This window comes from Macaca nemestrina, chromosome 7, assembly GCF_043159975.1.
Source record: "Macaca nemestrina isolate mMacNem1 chromosome 7, mMacNem.hap1, whole genome shotgun sequence".
Lineage (NCBI taxonomy): Eukaryota > Metazoa > Chordata > Mammalia > Primates > Cercopithecidae > Macaca > Macaca nemestrina.
In genome coordinates, this window is record NC_092131.1 from 52,862,654 (window position 1) to 52,885,372 (window position 22,719).

The 22,719-nt window shown below is 41.1% G+C and overlaps 1 protein-coding gene across 3 annotated transcripts in view; it reads left to right on the forward strand.

The window, feature by feature from the left end:
• The first annotated feature begins 1,178 nt into the window (after positions 1–1,178).
• Positions 1,179–22,719, forward strand: part of LOC105481781 (DLG associated protein 5) — a 43,395-nt gene continuing 21,854 nt past the window's right edge. Inside the window, exons 1-11 of one of the 3 annotated variants that reach the window (XM_071100151.1) lie at positions 1,179–1,347; positions 3,631–3,869; positions 9,417–9,610; positions 11,073–11,135; positions 12,515–12,599; positions 13,029–13,151; positions 14,105–14,178; positions 16,791–17,065; positions 18,101–18,228; positions 18,665–18,791; positions 22,486–22,571. In XM_071100151.1, the coding sequence (XP_070956252.1) occupies positions 3,632–3,869; positions 9,417–9,610; positions 11,073–11,135; positions 12,515–12,599; positions 13,029–13,151; positions 14,105–14,178; positions 16,791–17,065; positions 18,101–18,228; positions 18,665–18,791; positions 22,486–22,571 (1,393 nt within the window). In that variant the 5' untranslated portion in view covers positions 1,179–1,347; position 3,631. Of the gene's footprint in view, positions 1,348–1,407; positions 1,744–3,630; positions 3,870–9,416; positions 9,611–11,072; positions 11,136–12,514; positions 12,600–13,028; positions 13,152–14,104; positions 14,179–16,790; positions 17,066–18,100; positions 18,229–18,664; positions 18,792–22,485; positions 22,572–22,719 lie in introns of those variants that run through there. The other 2 variants (XM_011741511.3, XM_071100150.1) reach the window with 2 other exon arrangements.

Here is a 22,719-nt window from a genome sequence, read left to right on the forward strand (position 1 = left end):
TTGCTGATGCGGTGGGAGACGGACTGGAAAGAAACAGGCCACTCTTCTGAGTGATGGAAATGCTCTACGTCCTGATTGGGTGGTAGTTACACAGCTGTGTACATTTACCAAAACTCATCAAATTGTCCACTGGGGGGAAAAAAACTATTATTTTTTATTTATTTATTTATTTTTTTGAGACAGAGTCTCGCTCTGTCGCCCAGGCTGGAGTGCCATGGTGCGATCTCCGCTCACTGCAAGCTCTGTCTCCCAGGGTCACGCCATTCTCCTGCCTCAGCCTCCCGAGTAGCAGGGACTACAGGCGCCCGCCACCACGCCCGGCTAATTTTTTGTATTTTTAGTAGAGACGGGGTTTCACCGTGTTAGCCAGGATGGTCTCGATCTCCTGACCTTGTGATCTGCCAGCCTCGGCCTCTCAAAGTGCTGGGATTGCAGGCGTGAGCCACTGCGCCCGGCAAAAAACTATTATTTTCACTGTACGAAAACTTCACCTCAACAAAAAACAAACTAGAAAAGAAAAAAAAAGGGGGGAGGGGCTAGCGACGTTGAAAAGTAACACTAAACGATGTAAGTTTTTAATAATTGGGGTAAGCCTTTTTTAAAAAACGTATAGTAAAGAAAACATTTCAAGAAGGTCTGCTGGGTTCCGTGACTAAACAAAGATATTAAAAAGCCCTGAATCCAGTTTGGGCAACGTAGTGAAGCCCTGTCTCTACAGAATTTTTTTAAAGTTAGCCAGGCATGGTGGTGCGCGCCTATAGTCCCAGCTACTCGGGAGGCTGAGGTGGGAGGATGGTTTGAACCCAGTAGGTCGAGGCAGCAGTGAGCAGTGAGCAGTGGTCGGTGCCCACTGCACTCCAGCCTGAGCGAGACTGATACCTTGTCTCAAAAAACAAAAACAAAACCAAAAAAAGCCGCAGGAGTTCTGGGGGAGATTTCCCGCAGCCCAGTTTCGCCAGGGGCCCAGCATCACCCCCTGGGCTCCGCCGCCCACTCCTGCCCTTCACCTGAGGTGAGCGCCCTCACCGCTCCACCCCTTCTCATCCCGCGTCGCCGTCCCGCCTATTTTCCCTCTCACACCCATCTTTTGAACCGTCCCTTCACCTTTCAATCAATTCAAATATCGCAAGGAGCAAACCAATCGCAAGCCTAGTTGAGTGGAAGGGGCGGGATCTTCCACGGAAGTGTTGGTTAAAGCCCCTCCAATCAGCGGCTCCGTGCGGAAAGTTTGAATTTCGTGGAGGCTCGGGTTGTGAGGGTTCCTGCTTCGGAGTCGGCGGTGGTCGTCCAGAACGAGTGTTTTTTACTTTTTGTTTGGTTGAGGTTTCACGCTAGAAGGTGCCTCAGGTAGGTGGGTGCTGAAGAGCTGGACGGAGAACGCTGGCCCGCTTCCGTTGAAGGTCTAGAAGGGTCTGAGGACCGGGGACTGCGAGCGTCGGAGCCAGTCAGAGGCAGGCTCCTTTAGGAGGGTGTTACCTGCTCTTCCTGAAGCTGATAACGCGAACCTTTAGAAGAGTCCGTATGTTTGTCGTGACCTCTGTAGAAGTCAATGTTTCACCACCGGGGCGTAATTGGCCTTTGGGGTGAAACTGTTCTTCACTAGCTCCGACATTAAATTTCCGTAGCTCTTCCCAGGTCCCATGGCAACTAAAAACGCCCGGTTGAGAACCTCTAGTCAAGCAAGATTAACGCATTCTAGACTTTCAAGCTGGAGGAAACGCCACTCAGCCAAACAAAATTTAGGTGTGTGTGAAGAGTCAGGGTGCCTGGCTTGGGATCCCGGCTTCACCACCTTTTAGATATGCTGATGTGAGCTGTTAATTGACCTCATCTGTATGAGAGCGATAATAGTAACTATCTTTCAGGGTTATTCTGATAATTATACCTTTAATGTTGTGCTCGCTCGCTCTTTCTCTTGCTGTGGATAGTGCTGTCCTGTATTTAATACATAAGTCTTAATTTTTCTTCAATCTTCAGCGAATTAATACTGCAGGAGATAAATAGTGGAAAAGAGTTCTTTATGAAAAGCACAGTCCATTGTCACTTTCCTTGGGTCTTAGAGGAGAATGTTATTAGCGTGCAGGTCAGATTCTCATTTTTTATATTTTGTCGATTGCTAAGAATCATGTAACAATTTATTGCATTACTTGTGCCAATTTTCCTATTGTCTGGAGTTTTCTAGTGGATTTAGTTAATTCTTGTTGAAGAGTATACCATAGTGTGCCTATCACAGAGCCTCCCCCCTTACCTTTTTTTTGTTTTTTAACTGCCAAGACTTCTGAGAATCAGTATCCTTTCTCCAGTTTGGCTTGGCAGTTCTCTATACCAGCTACCCAGGTGACCCCCTCAAACTTTCCAGTTTTCTTTGTTCTCCCCAGTTGGACCCACTGGCATCGTCTTTATTGTCCTCTTTTGTTTTGCTTGAATACATTCTCAAAGATCTTTCCAAGAAAAAGGCATGTGCCAAGTAAACTATATGATTTCGTGCGTGTGTATGTGTGTGTGTGTATGTGTGTATGACTTTTCTTTCTTAAAATTTATAGAGATGGAGTCGTGTTATGTTGCCCAGGCTGGTCTCAAACTCCTGGGCTCAAGCAATCCTCCTGCCTTGGCCTTCCAAAGTGGTAGGATTATAGGCCTAAGCCACCCTGCCAGCCTAAACTGTATGATTTCTTGTATGGATGAAAATAATGGAGCAAACTGATAGGGTTATTGTGAACTATGTATTTGGTCTTGTTCTGTTTTCTGGTAAACTACTACTAAAATCCTCGGAGTCTTCTAAGTGGTATCTTTTTGTATGCTAATGATTGACTGATAGCTGGATGCCTCTCAGTAGCTTCTGGATTGAGGCTGGTCACTAGACAGACCAAGGCAGGATTACAGAGTTGGGATTTTCAGCCCCACCTCACAACCTCTGGGGAGGGGAGAGGAGCTGAAGGTTGACTTGATCACCAGTGGCCAATGATTTAATCACTCATGCTTATGTAATGAAGCTGCCATAAAAACCAAAAAAAAAAAAACACCTGTGTTTGGAGAGCTTCTTAGGTGAACACATGAAGGTTCCTAAACGGTGGTGCTACCTGAGAGAGCATGGAAGCTCCTTGTTCCTTTTCACATACTTTGCCCTGTGCCTCTCTATCCAACTCTATCTGTATCTGGCTGCCTATTGATTATCTCTACATGACTAATAGGTACCTGGTGTGGGGTTTTTGTTTGTTTTTTTTTGCTTTTTTTTTGGCTTTAGAGGAAATGTTAGACTACCTGCATTCGTCGTCATGGGTAAGGAAACCATTCTGTACATGGTCCTTCACTTAACCTATTTTCACCTTTAGTTCACGCTTTTCTTTTTGCAGTGTTCTCTAAGCCCAGAGCCTCTTTTATTCTGGACTATAGCTTCCTGGCTTTCTCTTCATCGGTCAAGCAAGTTCCTATTTAAAACCCCCCCAAATAGGTAGCTTCTTATGCTCTGATAATCATCTTCCCACTTTTCAGTGTTACATATTTCTTTCATTGCACATTTTATATTTTTATTTCAGAAGGCCCTGAAGTGGGACAGGAGATGAACTATAATCTTAATTTTTTAAATAATGAAAATTCATGTAAGTTGGGTTTTGTCCTTTTCCTTGACAGGATGTCTTCATCACATTTTGCCAGTCGACACAGGAAGGATTTAAGTACTGAAATGATTAGAACTAAAATTGCTCATAGGAAATCACTGTCTCAGAAAGAAAACAGGCATAAGGAATACGAACGAAATAGACACTTTGGTTTGAAAGATGTAAACATTCCAACCTTGGAAGGTAGAATTCTTGTTGAATTAGATGAGACTTCTCAAGAGCTTATTCCAGAAAAGGCCATCATTAAGCCAAGTAAGTAAAGGTCTGTTGTAATTTTAAGTACTTTGAAGAGTGAATAATAGTTGGTTTAATGCCTGTGTGAGTAAAAAACCCTGGCCAGAAGAATTTTGAAATATCATTCTATAAATAACTTTTCTTTTTTGGTCTTTTATCTTTTTTTCTTTCTTTCTTTTTTTTTTTTTTTAATTACAAGAGACAGGGTCTCACTGTCACCTGGGCAGGAATGCAGTGGCGTACTCACTGTAACCTCAAATTCCTGGGCTCAAGGAATTCTCTTGCCTCAGCCTCCCAAAGCGTAGGGATTACAGGCATGAACCACCACGCCTGGCCCCTTAACCTGTTTTCTACAACTAACTACTGTCTTTAAGGCAAAGCCATTTACCTATGGAGTATTATAACACTTTATCTATATTGCCTCATAGAAATCCTAAAGTTCTTATGGAGCTTGGGTAGGGTAAGTGTTAATAAGATAAACTGATAAGCAATGTAAAAATAGAAGAATTAAAGTATCCATGAAATGAGAGTACTTTGTCAATGGAAACATTACTAAGAAGAGCAAAGAATCCATCCTTGCAGCTTGCCCAGAAGGATTGGGACCATTAGGATGGAGGGAACCAACTAAAGAAGAAAGGAATAATCTCAGAAAAAGATGAAAATAGAGCATCTTAGAAGGCAAAGGATGCTACAGAGAAGAGAAAGGGAACTGAGAAATGACTTGTGTTTAGTCAGGAGTCACCCTACTCCTATTTGTTGTGTTCATATAGCAGGCATTAGGAGCTAGATGGCATTGAATAACGCTAGGATAAATGGGGAATGGCAGAAAGAACCAAACATTTTTTATTTGAGAAAGGGTGGTAGTGTTACCTCCTAAGTCATCTTCTTGCCTTTACTCTTGTCCTCTCAAATGCTCCATTTCTTAACCAAAAATATTTCAAATAAAAAGTCAGTCAGTATGACTTTTGTCAGTATGACTACTGTCAGTATGCTATGAACTATGTCAGTATGCTATTAAAATATCCTTTATTTCCCATTTGCAAAGGCTTAGAGATAGGAGTGTGCCTGATATGTTTTAGTGAATGCAAGTAGGTAACTGGGTATAAAAGAATGAGCAAGGGTGATAGATTGCATAGAATCCTAAGGACCATCATTATAAGGACATTGACTTTTACTCTGAAATGAGAAGCCATTAATGAGTGTTTATGTAATCTGATTTATATTTTAAAAGGATCACTTTGGAGTCAGGCCTGTAGCCCTAGCTACTCCAGAGGCTGAGGCAGGAAATCTGGAGCTCAGGAGTTTGAAGCTTAGTGTGCTACGATGGTGCCTGTGAAAGGCCACTGCACTCTGGCCTGAGCAACACATGGAGATCCTGTCCCCTAAAAAAATAAAAATAAGAAAAAAAAGGATCAGGTCGGGCGCGGTGGCTCATGCCTGTAATCCCAGCACTTTGGGAGGCCGAGGTGGGTGGATCATGAGGTCAGGAGTTCAAGACCAGCCTGACCAACATGGTGAAACCCTGTCTCTACTAAAAATACAAAAATTAGCTGGGTGTGGTGACATGCACCTGTAATCCTAGCTACTCAGGAGGCTGAGGCAGGAGAATCGCTTGAACCCGGGAGGTGGAGGTTGCAGTGAACTGAGATCACACTATTGTACTCCAGCCTGGGTGACAGAGTGAGACTCCATCTCAAAAAAAAAAGGATCACTTTGGCTGCTGTGTTGAGAATAGATTGTGGGGTAGTATGTATGACATCAGGGAGAGCAGTAAGTAGACTATTGCAATAATTTAGTTGATATTAAGTATTAAGGGGCTGGTCGTGGTGGCTCATACCTGTAATCCCAGTTCTTTGGGAGGCTGAGGCCCGTGGATCATGAGGTCAAGATATCAACACCATCCTAGCCAACCTGGTGAAACCTCATCTCTACTAAAAATACAAAAATCAGCTGGGCATGGTGGTATGCGCCTGTAGTCTCAGCTACTTGGGAGGCTAAGGTAGGAGAATCACCTGAACCCAGGAGGTGGAGGTTGCAGTGAGCCGAGATCATGCCACTGCACTCCAGCTTGGTGACGAGCAAGACTCTGTCTCGAAAAAGAAGAAAAAGGGAAAACTAGTAAAGAACCAAGGAACAGTGCAAAGTAATGTAAGAGGATAACCAGAAGAACATGCTATCCTAGAAACCGAATAGAAAAGTGCATATCAAGGAGAGACCAATTAACTATGTTAGTCAGTACTGCTTGTTAGATCAAGTATAATAGAGGTGAGAATTTGGACTTCACCACTGTGGAGGTCACTGGTGATCTTGAATAGTTTTGGTGGAGTGAGATTCAGGGAGTGAAAGTCAGATTGGAATGGGTGAGTATAATCAAACCTTTAGATATAATTTATAGTCTATAGAAAACATGGGGCCTAGAGGAATGAGTAAATAAACAAATATAGCTTGCAAGGACATTCAGTAGGAAAACTGACTACCTTTTGTCAGTAAGACAAAATCTGTTTTGTCAGACAGATCTGTTTTAGATGAAGAGATTTAAAAAGACATCCAAATAAAATGCGTTGATCTTGGTTCTTGATTTAAATAAATAGATGGTTTAAAAGACCTCTTTGAAACAAACAGAGAAGTTTAAATCTGGATCCTGTAATAGATAACAAGGAATTACTGCTGATTTTGTTAAGTGTGATGATGATATTGTGGCTGTGAAAGGAAATGTCTTCATTTTATTTTTTTATTTGTTTTATTTTTTGAGACGGAGTTTTGCTCTTCTTGCTCAGGCTGGAGTGCAGTGGTGTGATCTCAGCTCACCGCAACCTCTGCCTCCCGGTTTCAAGTGATTCTCCTGCCTCAGCCTTCCCGAGTAGCTGGGATTACAGGCATGCACCATCACGCTTGGCTAATTTTGTAGTTTTAGTAGAGACAGGGTTTCTCCATGTTGGTCAGGCTGGTGTTGAACTCCCGACCTCAGGTGATCCACCCACCTCGGTCTCCCAAAGTGCCAGGATTACAGGCGTGAGCTACCACGCCTAGCCGGAAATGTCTTTATTTTTTAGAAGTATATACTAAAGTATTTAGAGATGAAATCTTCTTTTTTTTTTTTTTTTTTTTTTTGAGACGGAGTCTTGCTCTGTCGCCCAGGCTGGAGTGCAGTGGCCGGATCTCAGCTCACTGCAAGCTCCGCCTCCCGGGTTCACGCCATTCTCCTGCCTCAGCCTCCCGAGTAGCTGGGACTACAGGCGCCCGCCACCGCGCCCGGCTAATTTTTTGTATTTTTAGTAGAGACGGGGTTTCACTGTGGTCTCGATCTCCTGACCTTGTGATCCGCCCGCCTCGGCCTCCCAAAGTGCTGGGATTACAGGCTTGAGCCACCGCGCCCGGCCTAGAGATGAAATCTTCTAAGCATAATTTGTTTTAAACAACTGCAGCAAAATGTTCATAAATATTGAATCTGGGTAATAGGTATATGGGGTTCATCAGAATTCTGTTTGTGTGTATGTTAGAGGTTTTTCATAATTTTGAAAAATTAAGAGAGGGAATATAAAGAGTGTTGGAAATAGGCTGGGTGTGGTGGCTCACACCTGTAATTCCAGCACTTTGGGAGGCCAAGGTAGGTGAATCACCTGAGGTCAGGAGTTCAAGACCAGCCTGGCCAACATGATGAAACCCCATCTCTACTCAAAATACAAAAATTAGCCAGACGCAGTGGCGCATGCCTGTAATCCTAGCTACTAGGGAGGCTGAGGCAGGAGAATTGCTTGAACCCAGGAGGTGGAGGTTGCAGTGAGCCAAGATTGCACCACTGCACTCCAGCCTGGACAACAGAGTGAGACTCTGTCTCAAAACAGGCCAGGCGCAGTGGCTCATGCCTGTAATCCCAGCACTTTGGGAGGCTGAGGTGGGTGAATCACGAGGTCAGGAGTTCGAGACCAGCCTGGCCAAAATGGTGAAACCCCGTCTCTACCCAAAATACAAAAAATTAGCTGGGCATGGTGGTGGGTGCCTGTAATCCCAGCTACTCGGGAGGCTGAGGCAGGAGAATCACTTGAACCTGGGAGGCCGAGGATGCAGTGAGCTGAGATCATGCCGCTGCATTCCAGCCCAGGCAACAGTGCGAGACTCTGTCTCAAATAAATAAATAAAAGTGTTGATAGTAGAGATACAGGTAACTCTCTTGAAGAATTTTGCCTTAAATGGGACTAGAGAAATAAGTGCTAGATGAGGATGTAGGTTGGGAGAAATTATTGCATGTTTGTAACTTCATAATGGCAACAATTCAGTAGAGGAAAAAATAGATGAGTGAGAGGATAAGTTGCTGGAAGAATGTCCTTGAATAGGTGAGAAGGAAGGGAGTACATCTATTATAATAAATAGCACCTATAATTGTATTAGTTATCCCAAAACTTAGCAGCTTAAAACAATAAACATTGATTATTTCATACAATTTTTGTGGGTCAGGAATTTGGGTATGGCTGAGCTGGGTGATTCTGAAGGTAACAGCCAAGATGTCATCCAGAGATATATCTGAAGCCTTAACTGAGACTGGAGGATGTGCCTCCAAGATGACTGACTCACATGAACAGCAAGTTGATGCTGGCTTTTGGCAGGAGGCCATAGTTCTTTGTCATGTGGACACCTCCATAGGACTACTTGAGTCTTCTTAAGGCCCCACATGGCACCTGGCTTCTCCCAGAGCAAGCGACTCTTCAAGAGAGAGCAAGGCAAACACTACCTGGTTTTAGAAGTCATTCCATTATTCCTGTGATACTATCTTGGTCACACAAGTCAGCCCTATTCAGTGTGAGAGGGGATGACACAGGGCAAGGCTACCAGGAAGTGAGGATCAGTAGAGGGCAGCTTGGTTGCTGGCTATCATACAAGTTAGTTAATTTAAAAGTGAAGCATAGCAAGCAGTTAATATTTGAACACATGAAGGCAAAATGAATACAAATTTTAAAAGACTAGGGGTTGAAAAAACTTGTGGTTAGAGTGCTAAAGAATTAACAAGAAATATTAAAAGCATTTCCTTTGTGCGGAGAGGTCTTGCTGTGTTACTGAAGTTGAACTTGAACTCCTGGGCTCAAATGATCCTTCCGCCTCAGCCTCCCCAGTAGATGGGACTACAGATGTGTCACTGTGCCTGGCTTATTGAAAACTTTTTTTTTTTTTTGAGACGGAGTCTTGCTCTGTCGCCGAGGTTAGAGTGCAAAGGCGCGATCTTGGCTCACTGCAACCTCCATCTCCTGGGTTCAAGCAATTCTCCTACCTCAACCTCCCAAGTAGCTGGGATTCCAGGTGCCTGCCACCACGCCCAGCTAATTTTTGCATTTTTAGTAGAGATGGGGCTTCACCACGTTGACCAGGCTGGTCTCGATCTCCTGACCTCAGGTGATCCGCCCTCCTTGGCCTCCCAAAGTGCCGGGATTACAGGCATGAGCCACTGTGCCCGGCCTGAAAGCATTTTTTAGCAGCAGTTGAAATGACACAAAAATAATTGTTTATACGTTTGCATAACTTTTCATCTGAAATGTGTTATATACTGTGTGGTTTTGGTTTTTTTCTGCCTAGGGGCAATGAAAACTATTCTAGGTGATCAACGAAAACAGATGCTCCAAAAATACAAAGAAGAAAAGCAGCTTCAAAAATTGAAAGAGCAGAGAGAGAAAGCTAAACGAGGAATATTTAAAGTGGGTCGTTATAGACCTGATATGCCTTGTTTTCTTTTATCAAACCAGAATGCTGTGAAAGCTGAGCCAAAAAAGGTAAATTTAGTGTCTTAATATAAAGGAATAGTTTTTTATTTGGAATTTTCTTCAAGACATTAAGTGACTAAAATAACCCCTTTCCCTTAGTCTCTTTATTAACTGGTTGGTAGAAGGTGGGAATGACATAATAGTAGCTCACAAGAATGAAAATCAGGTCCCTTAAGATAGCTGTAGGTAAGCTGAGATAGGATAAAACTAGGAAAATGGGTAGAACCAGGCTAAAACAATGTTATGCAAAGGATTTGGTGTTTATCCTGTAGGTTATGCAGAATCAAGAGAAGTTTATAAATGAGGGTAGTGCCATTGTCAAATTAATAATTCAGGAAAAAAATAATAATAATTCAGGAAAATACCATAGCCCTAAAGATTTTGGTCTGGAAAGGGAAACATTTATAGATAGGGAGACCAATTGTGAGACTATTGTAATAGAATAGATGGAAAGGGGCAGTGGGTTTTAAAAGGAAAAAACAGGTGTAAGACATCTAAATAAAGGCATTTGACAGGACTGGTGGCCAAGTAGATGGTGAGGGGTAAAGGAAATTGAAAAAGCAGAGATAAAAGACAAGACAAGGAACAGGCTTAAGTGGGTGCATGTTAATAACCTTTTAAAAAATCTTAAACTTGTGTGGGCCACCTAGATATTAGCAAACATTTGGAAAGCAGAATGGAAATCAGTGCTAAGATGTTGATTTAGGATATAATATTGGGAGTATGGATGGGTGTTTAAGCTGTAGGACTAAATGAGACCATTCCAATAAGGATATATAAAATTGGCCGGGCGCGGTGGCTCAAGCCTGTAATCCCAGCACTTTGGGAGGCCGAGACGGGCGGATCACGAGGTCAGGAGATCGAGACCATCCTGGCTAACACGGTGAAACCCCGTCTCTATTAAGAAATACAAAAAACTAGCCGGGCGAGGTGGCGGGCGCCTGTAGTCCCAGCTACTCGGGAGGCTGAGGCCGGAGAATGGCGTAAACCCGGGAGGCGGAGCTTGCAATGAGCTGAGATCCGGCCACTGCACTCCAGCCTGGGTGACAGAGCGAGACTCCGTCTCAAAAAAAAAAAAAAAAAAAAAAAAAGGATATATAAAATTATGAAAAAGTGGGCTCTAGGGAGCACCTTTAGGTAGGCAGAAGTCCAGTACCAGGCTGAGGACTGGTCAGAGAGGCAGGAGAACTAAAAGAGAGGATAAAAGCTCATATTAATGATGATTCCAATACCTGGAAAATATGGTTTGAAATTTCTTTCTCACTGAGAAATATGAGTAATTTTTGAAGTTACTAACTTAATTTAAATCAAGCTAGAACCAGAAAGAGGAATTTAAGTATCTTTTTGCTATAAGAGATTAAGGATAAAATTTAACTTTAAAATGGGAACTTTATTTTGTAATAAGTTATGCAAGTAAACCTTTACCAGTTCATTTTTTTTTTTAAGTTTATCTTCTTTTGACTATTCTAAGGCTATTCCATCTTCTGTACGGATTACAAGGTCAAAGGCCAAAGACCAAATGGAGCAGACTAAGGTATAGTTGATAGCAGATAATTGTTACTAAAATGATAAAGTGTACTTTTTTAGTAAGTAAATTCATTTTCAATCTAGTATGAGATTCAAACATAATGATTAATTTACTAGTTAACAGGTACCAAAGTCACTGTTCTTGGTATGGTGACGTAGAGCAATTTCACTTAAAATATTTGCTCCAACATTCCTTATGAGATCCATGGCAAACTGTCTTTGTGTCACACTCTTGTTTACTGGGCTCCTATTATGCATTCCAAGTTACCTGCATGAAATGCAGATGGGGAGTAAAGCACACAGGGTAGGTGTTATAAACTTATGGGTCTTCAAAATACTGTAATAGAGATATTAGGAGGGTTACTAAAACAAAGTGAAGTGGGCAAGAAGGGAAATAGTATACGTCTTTATCAGGTGAGGAAGCTAAGTTCCATATATGCATATATATTTTGCATTGCTATGATGTTCCTGGTGTTGTAGGCTTTTGGATATAATAAACTAAATTCCCTTTGTGGAACTTACATGTAAGGCTTTAAGAAAAAATAAATACATAATATGTCAGAAGATGATAAGTATTATGGAAGAGATGGGGAGATGGGGTGTACTAGAAGTAGGGGTGGGGTAGAATTTTGATTGGACAGTTAAGGAAGGCCTCCCTGAGATGAAAGCCTTTTGAGTGAAGTCATTATGGAAGTGGAGGAGAGACCATGGGAAAGAGCTTTTTATCCAGGAGAAGCATTTCCTAGGCAAAATTAGAAGGTCTTGAAGTGAAAACATGTCTAGGAGTGTTTAAGGACCTTCAGAAGGCAAGTTATAGTTAGCTGTTTTTAAAAGCTTGGGTTATTCGCATTTTCTTAGTTCTGTGATTCTGAAAAAGGATGTAACCTTTTTTGGAAGCTTAATGGAAAGCTTTTCTTTTTTTTTTTTTTTTTTTTTTTTTTTTTTTTTTGAGACGGAGTCTGGCTCTGTTGCCCAGGCTGGAGTGCAGTGGCCGGATCTCAGCTCACTGCAAGCCCTGCCTCCCGGGTTCACGCCATTCTCCTGCCTCAGCCTCCCGAGTAGCTGGGAGTACAGGCGCCCGCCACCTCGCCCGGCTAATTTGTTTTGTATTTTAGTAGAGACGGGGTTTCACCGTGTTAGCCAGGATGGTCTCGATCTCCTGAACTCGTGATCCGCCCGTCTCGGCCTCCCAAAGTGCTGGGATTACAGGCTTGAGCCACCGCGCCCGGCCTAAGCTTTTCTTTCTCATTTTATTCGGGGTAGTTTTTTGTTGTTGGGTTATTTACAGTGATCAGATTTCAGATGAGGAATCAATTTACAGATTAAAAATATGATGGTTTGATTCATTATGCAATTAAATCATGTAGCACCTAATCTCTTAAATAGATTGATAATGAGAGTGATGTTCGAGCAATCCAACCTGGTCAAAGACAAACTTCTGAAAAGAAAGTGTCAAACAAAGAGAAAAAAGGTAGGAATATTAGCAATTACTATAAATCCTCTGAGGCTACCATGGCCATAATTTTTTTTAAGTGTCCAGAAGGTCAACTGGAATTTATTTGTTTGCGACAGTCTTGCTTTGTCGCCGAGGTTGGAGTGCAGTGGCGCAATCATAGCTCACTGGAGCCTCCACCTCCTGGGCTCAAGTGATCCTCCCACCTCAGCTTCCTGAGTAGGTGAAACTACAGGTTTGCCACCATGCCCAGCTGATTTTTATATTTTTTGTAGAGACGGGGTTTCACTATGTTACCCAGGCTGGTTTCGAACTGCTGGGCTGAAGTGATCCTCCTGCCTCCCGAGTAGCTGGGACTACAGGCATGCACTACCGTGCCTGGCTTCACAGCCGTAATTTAATAACTACAAGGGACATTCAATTTGGTTATTTTTTTTTTCCCCACAGTCGTGCAGCCTGTAATGCCCATGTCGTTGAGAATGACTCGATCAGCTACTCAAGCGGCAAAGCAGGTTCCCAGAATGGTCTCATCTACCACAGCAAGAAAGCCAGTCACAAGAGCTGCTAATGGTAAAAACTATTCCTTGATCAGTGACTGAACTAGAATGTTTGGTCCTTGAGGTTTTTGTGTTCCATTTCAAAAATCAACAAGTACTTCTTTGAGTAGGAGAGAAGGAAACGGGAAATTCTAATACCTGAAAATAGATCTGTGCCCTGACTTCTGGTTGGCACACGATGGGTGCCCAAACATTGAAGAACTTAATTAGTATAAGCAGTGTTTCAAAGTGAAAAATTAATGCTCCGAATAAATCACAGTTCATTTATTTGGTGCAATATAATGTAGCCATTAAGAACAGTATTATTAAAGAACACTCAGTGATGTGGTTCATGATATATTATGTGGGCAAAGAAGAGCATGTCAAACTCTGAACAGTAGGATCGCAATTCTAAAAAGCAGTTTGTGAATATGTGGACATAGGACTGGAAAACCATACCCCGAAGTGACAACTGAGTAATGGAATCCTGGGTGATTTGTCATTGTTGTTGTTTATAGTTTTCTGTATTTTTCTAATTGTCTGTAATAAATATGTACAGGCTGAGCAACCCTAATCAAAACATCCAAAATCCTGAGCACCAACATGACATGACATTCAAAGGTCATATGCTGAAAGGAAATGCTCACTGGAGCATTTCAGATTTTTTTATCAGGTATGCTGAACCTGTAAGTATAATGTAAATATTCCAAAATCTGGAATCTAAAATATCTCTGGTCTCAAGCATTTTGGATAAGGGATACTCAATCTGTATTTGGTATTCAGAGGAAAAAGATAAAACACTCTGGTTTTGAAAACAGATGGTTTGTATTTGGCAGAAAATTCCATAACCCCTTTTATAATATGGCTTTTAATCATAAAAATCCTTCAAGACATATATTCCCACTGTTGCTTCTTTTCCTTTCCCAAGTTACCTAGTATTTTAATATAGCATTTCTATCTAGTAAAATAAATATTTTATTGTTTTAGAAAATGAACCAGAAAGAAAGGTGCCAAGTAATAAAGGAAGACCTGCCAAAAATGTAGGAACAAAACCTGACAAGGTAGAGAATAAAATCTTTTTACTTCTAGATGCTTTGAAAATCTCATTGCTGCTTTCATAAAGTTGAAATTAAACATAAAGAACTGCTTCAAGAGGTTAACCTACATGTGTGTTAAAACTTCCTGAACCATAAGAAAGCATCAAGAGGATTTACTCTTGTTGTTTTTCAGGTATCTTATTTTCAGAGCTTTATAGGTAGAGAGAGCATAATTTGGTTAGAAGATGGAGAAAAATAATAAAAACACAGCTGAGAGAAACCTGTATGTGGGAATTAGCCAAGACATAGGGTGAAGTGGGGTGAAATGCATTGACTTTGGATTCATTTAGGCCTGGGTTTGAATACTCTCTCTGCTTCCAATTAGCTGCATAACCCTGGGCAAGTTATGTAATTTATAAGGTTGTTTTCTTATTCCTAACATGGAATACCTACATAGAGTAGTTGTAAGAATTAAATAAACTAAAATTTCTGCCTGCGTCTAGCATGGTTTCTAATAAGGTCTTCAAAAAAGATGCCCCATTTGAGGACCCAACCCCTTGGCTTATAATCTATGGTATAATTTATTTCTGTTTTTTGTTTTTTGTTTTTTTTTGAGACAGTCTTACTCTGTCGCCCAGGCTCAAGTGCAATGGCGCAATCTTGGCTCACTGCACCTTCCACTTCCCAGGTTCAAGTGATTCTCCTGCCTCAGCCTCTTGAGTAGTTGGGATTATAGGCACACGCCACCACACCCATCTGATTTTTGTACTTTTAGTAGAGATGAGGTTTCACCATGTTGGCCAGGCTGGTCTTGAACTCCTGACCTCAGGTGATCCACCTGCCTTGGCCTCCCAAAGTGCTGGGATTACAGGCGTGAGCAGCCACTGCACCTGGCCTGAATAATTTCTTAATTTAAAAAAAGTATCGCCGGGCGCGGTGGCTCAAGCCTGTAATCCCAGCACTTTGGGAGGCCGAGACGGGCGGATCACAAGGTCAGGAGATCGAGACCATCCTGGCTAACACGGTGAAACCCCGTCTCTACTTAAAAAATACAAAAAACTAGCCGGGCGAGGTGGCGGGCGCCTGTAGTCCCAGCTACTCGGGAGGCTGAGGCAGGAGAATGGCGGGAACCCGGGAGGTGGAGCTTGCAGTGAGCTGAGATCCGGCCACAGCACTCCAGCCTGGGTGACAGAGCAAGACTCCGTCTCAAAAAAAAAAAAAAAAAAAAAAAAGTATCAAAGATTAAGTAACCTGGCTAGATTCTTAGTAAAAAATCAAACACAGATTGAGAAAGGAAATATACAGTGAATCTTCACAAATAAAGCATCTGGACCTTATAGGTCCTCCCTTAAGATGAACCCTTAAGGATTATCACTAGTTTTTGCTTTGACTACCATGCTGGCTTCAACAGTGTTACCACTTAAACTCTTGTCCAGGTTGAAATACCTGAGTTTGAGTTCATATCTTACTAAAAATCAGAAACCTAGAAATCTCTAGAAATTATTTAAATACCAAGTAACACATTGACTTGAAATAGTAAATATGCTTTGTATTTTATATGGTTAATCTTCTGTGTCACATTGAAAGTATTGCTGTTGTGATAAGACTATTTATAATCTAAGGTTATTTAAGGATTTGGTCCTTAATAGTCATTCCATAATGTTAGATTTCTGATTTTAAACCATTGTAAATATCAACATAATTTTTTTTTTTTTTTTTGAGACAGAGTCTTGCTCTGTCACCCAGGCTGGAGTGCAGTGGCACGGTCTTGGCTCACTGCAAGCTCCACCTCCTGGGTTCACACCATTCTCCTTCCTCAGCCTCCCAAGTAGCTGGGACTACAGGCTCCTGCCACTAATTTTTTGTATTTTTAGTAGAGATGGGGTTTCACTGTATTAGCCAGGATGGTCTCGATCTCCTAACCTCGTGATCCACCCGCCTTGGCCTCTCAGTGCTGGGATTACAGGCGTGAGCCTCTGTGCCGGCCATGATTATCAATTTAAGTAAAAAGATACATATTTGTTGAATAAGTTTTTCCATATTAATTTTCCATTATCTTTTAATTTCTTGTAATACCTGAAAGGTATTAGTTAGTGTTTTAATAAGAATTGATTTGGGCTGGGCTCAGTGACTCACGCCTGTAATCCCAGCACTTTGGGAGGCTGAGGCGGGCGGATCATGAGGTCAGGAGATCGAGACCATCCTGGATAACACAGTGAAACCCTGTCTCTACTAAAAATACAAAAACTTAGCTGGGCATGGTGGCAGGCACCTGTAGTCCCACCCACTCTGGGAGGCTGAGGCAGGAGAATGGTGTGAACCCAGGAGGCAGAGCTTGCAGTGAGCCGAGATGGCGCCACTGCACTCTAGCCTGGGCGACAGAGGGGAGACTCCCTCTCAAAAAAATAAATAAATAAATAAATAAATAATTGATTATATTCCTGGGGAATAGCAATGGGTTTAGCATAACTGGTCTTCTGATTCCATGTATACACTTAATTGTATCTGTTTTTATCTCTCAAATTATGTACATAGGACATATATTTCTGTTGTCATATTTTCAGACCTATAAAAATTGGTTGAATATATCCTCACAAGAGAGAAATCTTACTCTACTTTGTTAACTCACATCCTAGGGTATTTCTTGTAAAGCCGATAGTGAAGAAAATACTTTGAATTCACAAACTAGTGCAACAAGTGGAATGGATCCAGATGGAGTCTTATCAAAAATGGAAAACTTACCTGAGATGAATACTGCAAAAATAAAAGGGAAGAATTCCTTCGCACCTAAAGATTTTATGTTTCAGCCACTGGATGGTCTGAAGACCTATCAAGTAACACCTATGACTCCCGGAAGTGCTAATGCTTTTTTGACACCCAGTTACACCTGGACTCCTTTAAAAACAGAAGTGTAAGAATATGATCTTAATGATAAGTCCCTTGATAAAATGGGTAATAAATGCCTTTCTGTTTTTTTCTTTTTGAGACGGAATCTTGCTCTGTCGCCCAGGCTGGAGTGCAGTGGCGAGATCTCTGCTCACTGCAAGCTCCGCCTCCCGGGTTTATGCCGTTCTCCTGCCTCAGCCTCCCGAGTAGCTGGGACTACAGGCGCCTGCCACCACGCCTGGCTAATTTTTTGTATTTTCAGTAGAGACGGGGTTTCACCGTGTTAGCCAGGATGATCTCGATCACCGGATCTCGTGATCTGCCCACCTTGGCCTCCCAAAGTGCTGGGATTACAGGCATGAGCCACCGTGCCTGGCCATAAATGCCTTTCTTATATTTGGTCTATGCTCTTAAAAAGTTATTAGTGAACTATGTTAATTAGGAATCATGAAATTTTTTCTTTAAAAAAAATTCTTCAGAAGGTACAGTAATGTAATTGACAGTTTTTATATTTCTTATGCATTGTTATTTTCACTATACAATTTGGGTTTTTTTGTTTTTAATAAGTGACTTAATTATAACACAAATACATTTTTCAAAAGAAGAAAATTGCTATACTAATTTAACTCAGATACGACTTTTTCCTTATTTTCTTCTGGCTTAGTATTTAGAGAAACTGCCTCTGAAGACAAACATGATTAATTTGCAAAACAATGGAAAAATCAGTTGGAACCTTTAAAAGAAAAGGCAAGATCATTTTGCAAAGACTGGCTGGCAGCAAATATACTAAAAACTACTCAGCATCATCTAAGACTATTAAGTGTTTATGTTCTGTTAAGAAATCTTCAAAATCTTTGAATCTCATTACAATTAATTACTAAAGATGGACATTCACACCATAGGTGTTTACATTTTCTCCCCTCCAGAATACACATTTTTTAAAAATAGAAACATTTCTATTTTAGCCCAGATCTATAAAAAGTGACACAATTTTGAAACCCTTTATATTAGATATATGGAGTTCATGTTTCATGAAGTATATTTTTGCTATTGTTTTTAGTGATGAGTCTCAAGAAGCAACAAAAGAAATATTGGCACAAAAATGTAAAACTTACTCTACCAAGACAATACAGCAAGATTCAAATAAATTGCAATGTCCTTTGGGTCCTCTAACAGTTTGGCATGAAGGTATAGTATTTAATTAATTTATTCATTTTTTAGAATAATGTTTATCAATAATACAAAAAATATTTTGCTTTCAGGTATAGTAATTAAGTTTTTACTTTTCTGGATTATTATTTGTCAGATTTGTTTGGAGCTCTTTTTCACCATATCATTTGGGGATATGAACTCAGGGTCAGAAAAGACAGGAAAGCATGGGTAAAGATACCTGAAGAGATCATTGGAATGAAGAATACAGACAGGAGAGGGGAAATAAATGTAAATTTAAATAAAAAAAATATTGAGAGCTACTTCAGAGGAAATGTGAGTTAAGTGATTGAGGCAGAAATAAAATTTTAAACATTGGAAAGAATTGAAGGATATTTAAAATGTCTTTTTAGGGGCTTTCATTTTAGGAATTGTCGCTTTGAAATTTACATGTAAGATTTTCTTTAATTTATAGAACATGTTTTAAATAAAAACGAAGCTACTACTAAAAATTCAAATGGCCTTCCAATAAAAGAAGTCCCACCACTTGAAAGAAATGAAGGTCAAATAACTCAGCCCCACCATGATGTGCCATATTTCAGGTATGTCTGTGTGTTTCTAGTGTAAGAATGTTGTATTAATATCTAGACATTTAAAACCCAAACTAAAAAGTTTTAACCTTAATATAGTGGGGGGAAACTGATATTAGGTGATTTTCACGTTTAAATTTTAGTTTCTTTTGTACATTCATGTGGTTCCTAATTCAAAGGGTAGGAAAAGGTACAAGTGAGAAGTCTTCTCAGCACTGTGACCCAACCGCATAGTCTGAACATTTCATGAAGGCAAGTGTTACTCATTTCTTGTGAATACTTCCATGGATAGTTAATGCTTATGTAGACAAATATAGGCATACACATTTTTTTCTTTTTTAAAAAAATACAATAGGCTGGGCACGGTGGCTCACACCTGTAATCCCAGCACTTTGAGAGGCCGAGGTGGGAGGATCACAAGGTCAAGATATTGAGACCATCCTGGCCAATGTGGTGAAACCCCATCTCTACTAAAAATATAATGGCACACGCCTGTAGTCGCAGCTACTGGGGAGGCTGAGGCAGGAGAATGGCGTGAACCCGGGAGGTGGGGGTTGCAGTGAGCCGAGATAGCACACTGCACTCCAGCCTGGCAACAGAGTGAGATTCCATCTCAAAAAAAAGAAAATATATATATATCTAGACAATATCATACAATATACACTATTCTGTTTGCAAATCAAAATAGATAAGTATCTCACTATAGTTTTACTATTCATTTGTTCTATTATGAATATTTTTTTTGAGTGACTTCATTTCTTTTTTTGTTTTGAAATGGTCGCACTCTGTTGCCCAGGCTGGAGTACAGTGACGTGATCTCAGCTCATTGCAGCCTCTCTGTCCTGAGCTCAAGCCATCCTCCTACCAGTGGGTGGCTAATTTTGGTGGTTTTTTGTTTTTTGTTTTTTGTTTTTTTGTAGGACAGGGTCTTACGATACTGCCCAAGCTGGTCTCGAACTCGCAAGCTCAAGCGATCCTTTTGCCTCGGCCTCCCATACTGTTAGGATTACAGGCATGAGCCACTATGTCTGGCTTGATTTCTTTTTCAGAGCACTAGGTTTTAGAATTATAAGGGATTTTAGAGGTAGCTAATCCATTGTCATTCCACTGAGTTATTGAAATATTAAGCAGTCTACCTAACTACACAATGTGAGGGCTAAATCATTTTTGCTATCTCTTTTTTTGTTTGATTTTTGTTTTTTGAGACGGAGTCTCGCTCTGTCACCCAGGCTGGAGTGCAATGGCTTGATCTTGGCTGTGTGCAACCTCTGCCTCCCGGGTTCAAGCAGTTCTCCTGCCTCAGCCTCCTGAGTAGCCGGGATTACAGGCGCGTGTCACCACACCTGGCTGATGTTTGTATTTTTAGTAGAGACAGGATTTCACCATGTTGGTCAGGCTGGTCTCGAATTCCTGACCTCGTGATCCACCTGCCTCAGTCTCCCAAAGTGCTGGGATTACAGGCAAGAGCCACCATGCCCGACCCTCTGCTTCCTCATTAATCATCATGTGTGTCATTGAATATAAACAACTCAAATTTTTTGGGTTTGGTTTTTTTGAGACAGGGTCTCACTCTGTCACCCAATCTGGAGTGCAGTGTCTCGATCTTAGCTCACTGCAACCTTGACCTCCCGACCTCCCACCTCAGCCTCCTGAGGAGCTGGGACTATGTCTGTTTCTAGCGTAAGAATTTTGTATTAATATCTAGACATTTAAAACCCAAACTAAAATATTTATAACCTTAATATAGTGGAGGGAAACTGATGTTAGGTGATTTTCATTTATCTTTTAAATTTAAATTTTTTTTTTTTTAATAACAGGAGAGTACCACCATGCCTGGCTAAATTTTTTAAAGTAGAGATTGGTTTTCACCATGTTTCCCAGGCTGATCTGGAACTCTTAGGCTCAAGTGATCTGCCTGCCTCTGCCTCTGCCTCACAAAGTGCTGGCTGGAATTACAGGCATGAGCCACTGAGCCTGGCCCTAATTTCTTTTTTTTTTTTTTAAAGAAACAAAACCCAGGCCGGGCGCGGTGGCTCAAGCCTGTAATCCCAGCACTTTGGGAGGCCGAGACGGGCGGATCACGAGGCCAGGAGATCGAGACCATCCTGGCTAACACGGTGAAACCCCGTCTCTACTAAAAAATACAAAAAACTAGCCGGGCGCGGTGGCAGGCGCCTGTAGTCCCAACTACTCGGGAGGCTGAGGCAGGAGAATGGCGTGAACCCGGGAGGCAGAGCTTGCAGTGAGCTGAGATCCGGCCACTGCACTCCAGCCTGGGCGGCAGAGCGAGACTCCGTCTAAAAAAAAAAAAAAAGAAAAGAAACAAAACCTGCCAAGTGCGGTGGCTGCCGCCTATAACTCAGCACTTTGGGAGGCTGAGGCAGGCAGATCACCTGAGGTCAGGAGTTCAAGACCAGCTTGGCCAACATGGTGAAACCCCATCTCTACCAAAAATACAAAAATTAGCTGGGAGTGGTGGTAGGTGCCTGAAACTCTGTACCTACTAAAAGTAACTCCCCATTCCTCAGCCATTCCCTCCCAGCCCCTGGTAAATACCATTCTACTTTCTGTTTCTATGATTTTGACTCAGCTAAGTATCTTATTTGAGTAGAATTATGTAGTATTTGTCTTTTTGTTACTGGCTTACTTCATTTAGCATAATATCCTTGAGGTTCATTCATTGTAGCATGTGTCAGACTTTCCTTTTTAAGGCCGAATAATATTTCATTGTATGTATATAACACATTTTGCTTATCCATTTGTCTGTCAATGGACACTTGGGTTGCTTCCATATTTTAACTGTTGTGAACAGCTATGAACATGGGTGTACAAATATCCCTTTGAGACCCTGCTCTAAATTCGTTTGGGAGTATATCCAGAAGCAGAATTGCTGGGTCATATGGTAAGTCTATTTTTAATTTTTTGAGGAGCTGCCATACTGTTTTCTATAGTGGCTTTGCCATTTTACATTCCCACCAACAGCTTACAAGGGTTCCAGTTTCCCTCTACATACTTGGATACTTTTTATGTAGACACAAATTAAACTTCTTTTAGGCCTGGGTTTCTCAACCTTGGCCCTATTGACATTTTAGATTGTATACTTGTTGTGGGTATATATCCTATACATCATAGGCTGTTTTGTAGCATCCCTGGCCAGTAGCACTCCTCCAGTCATGACAATCAAAAATATTTCCAAACATCACCAAATGTTCCCTAGAGTGGGGCAAAATTGACCCAGTTGAGAACCACTGCCTTTAAACAAGCAAAGCCTAATAATTAGGATCTGTGAGGCCCTATCACTGTAATCCTGGAATTAACAGTTTTAGCTTTAATTTACTCTTGACAGTTGAGTTGGCTTTAGTTTCATAGACAATGCAGATAATCTGATGCACATTTAGAAATGTCTGACTTTGATCAGCCTCTGAAAAAGAACAGAACAAACTAGAAATGTTAGCTTAAAAAGTAGGTTCTTGGTATTATCCATCCACATAAGTTTTAGGTGTAAAAGGATGTACATACACAGGGTATCAACTTGTATTTATGGATTTTAATATATCACAGTTTATAAATATTCAGTATCAACTATGGGAAAATATCATGGCTCCCTTTTATAACTTCCTAATATGATGTATCATGATGTTATGCTAATACTTAGACAGTAGTGTAAAAACTACTTGTAGAACTGAAATGTATGTCATCATTTTAGAAATATCCTCCAATCAGAAACTGAGAAATTAACTTCACATTGCCTCGAGTGGGACAGGAAGCTTGAATTGGACATTCCAGATGATGGTGAGGCAACATTTATATTTTTTGTGTTTGCTTTCTTTTACTATGGTTACGTTTATCTGAAGCATAAAAATATAGCATTGCCTAACTTTATAGTTTCATTATTATTCAAAGTAGCAAGAATTTTTCTTCTTTAACCTGATGTCTACAA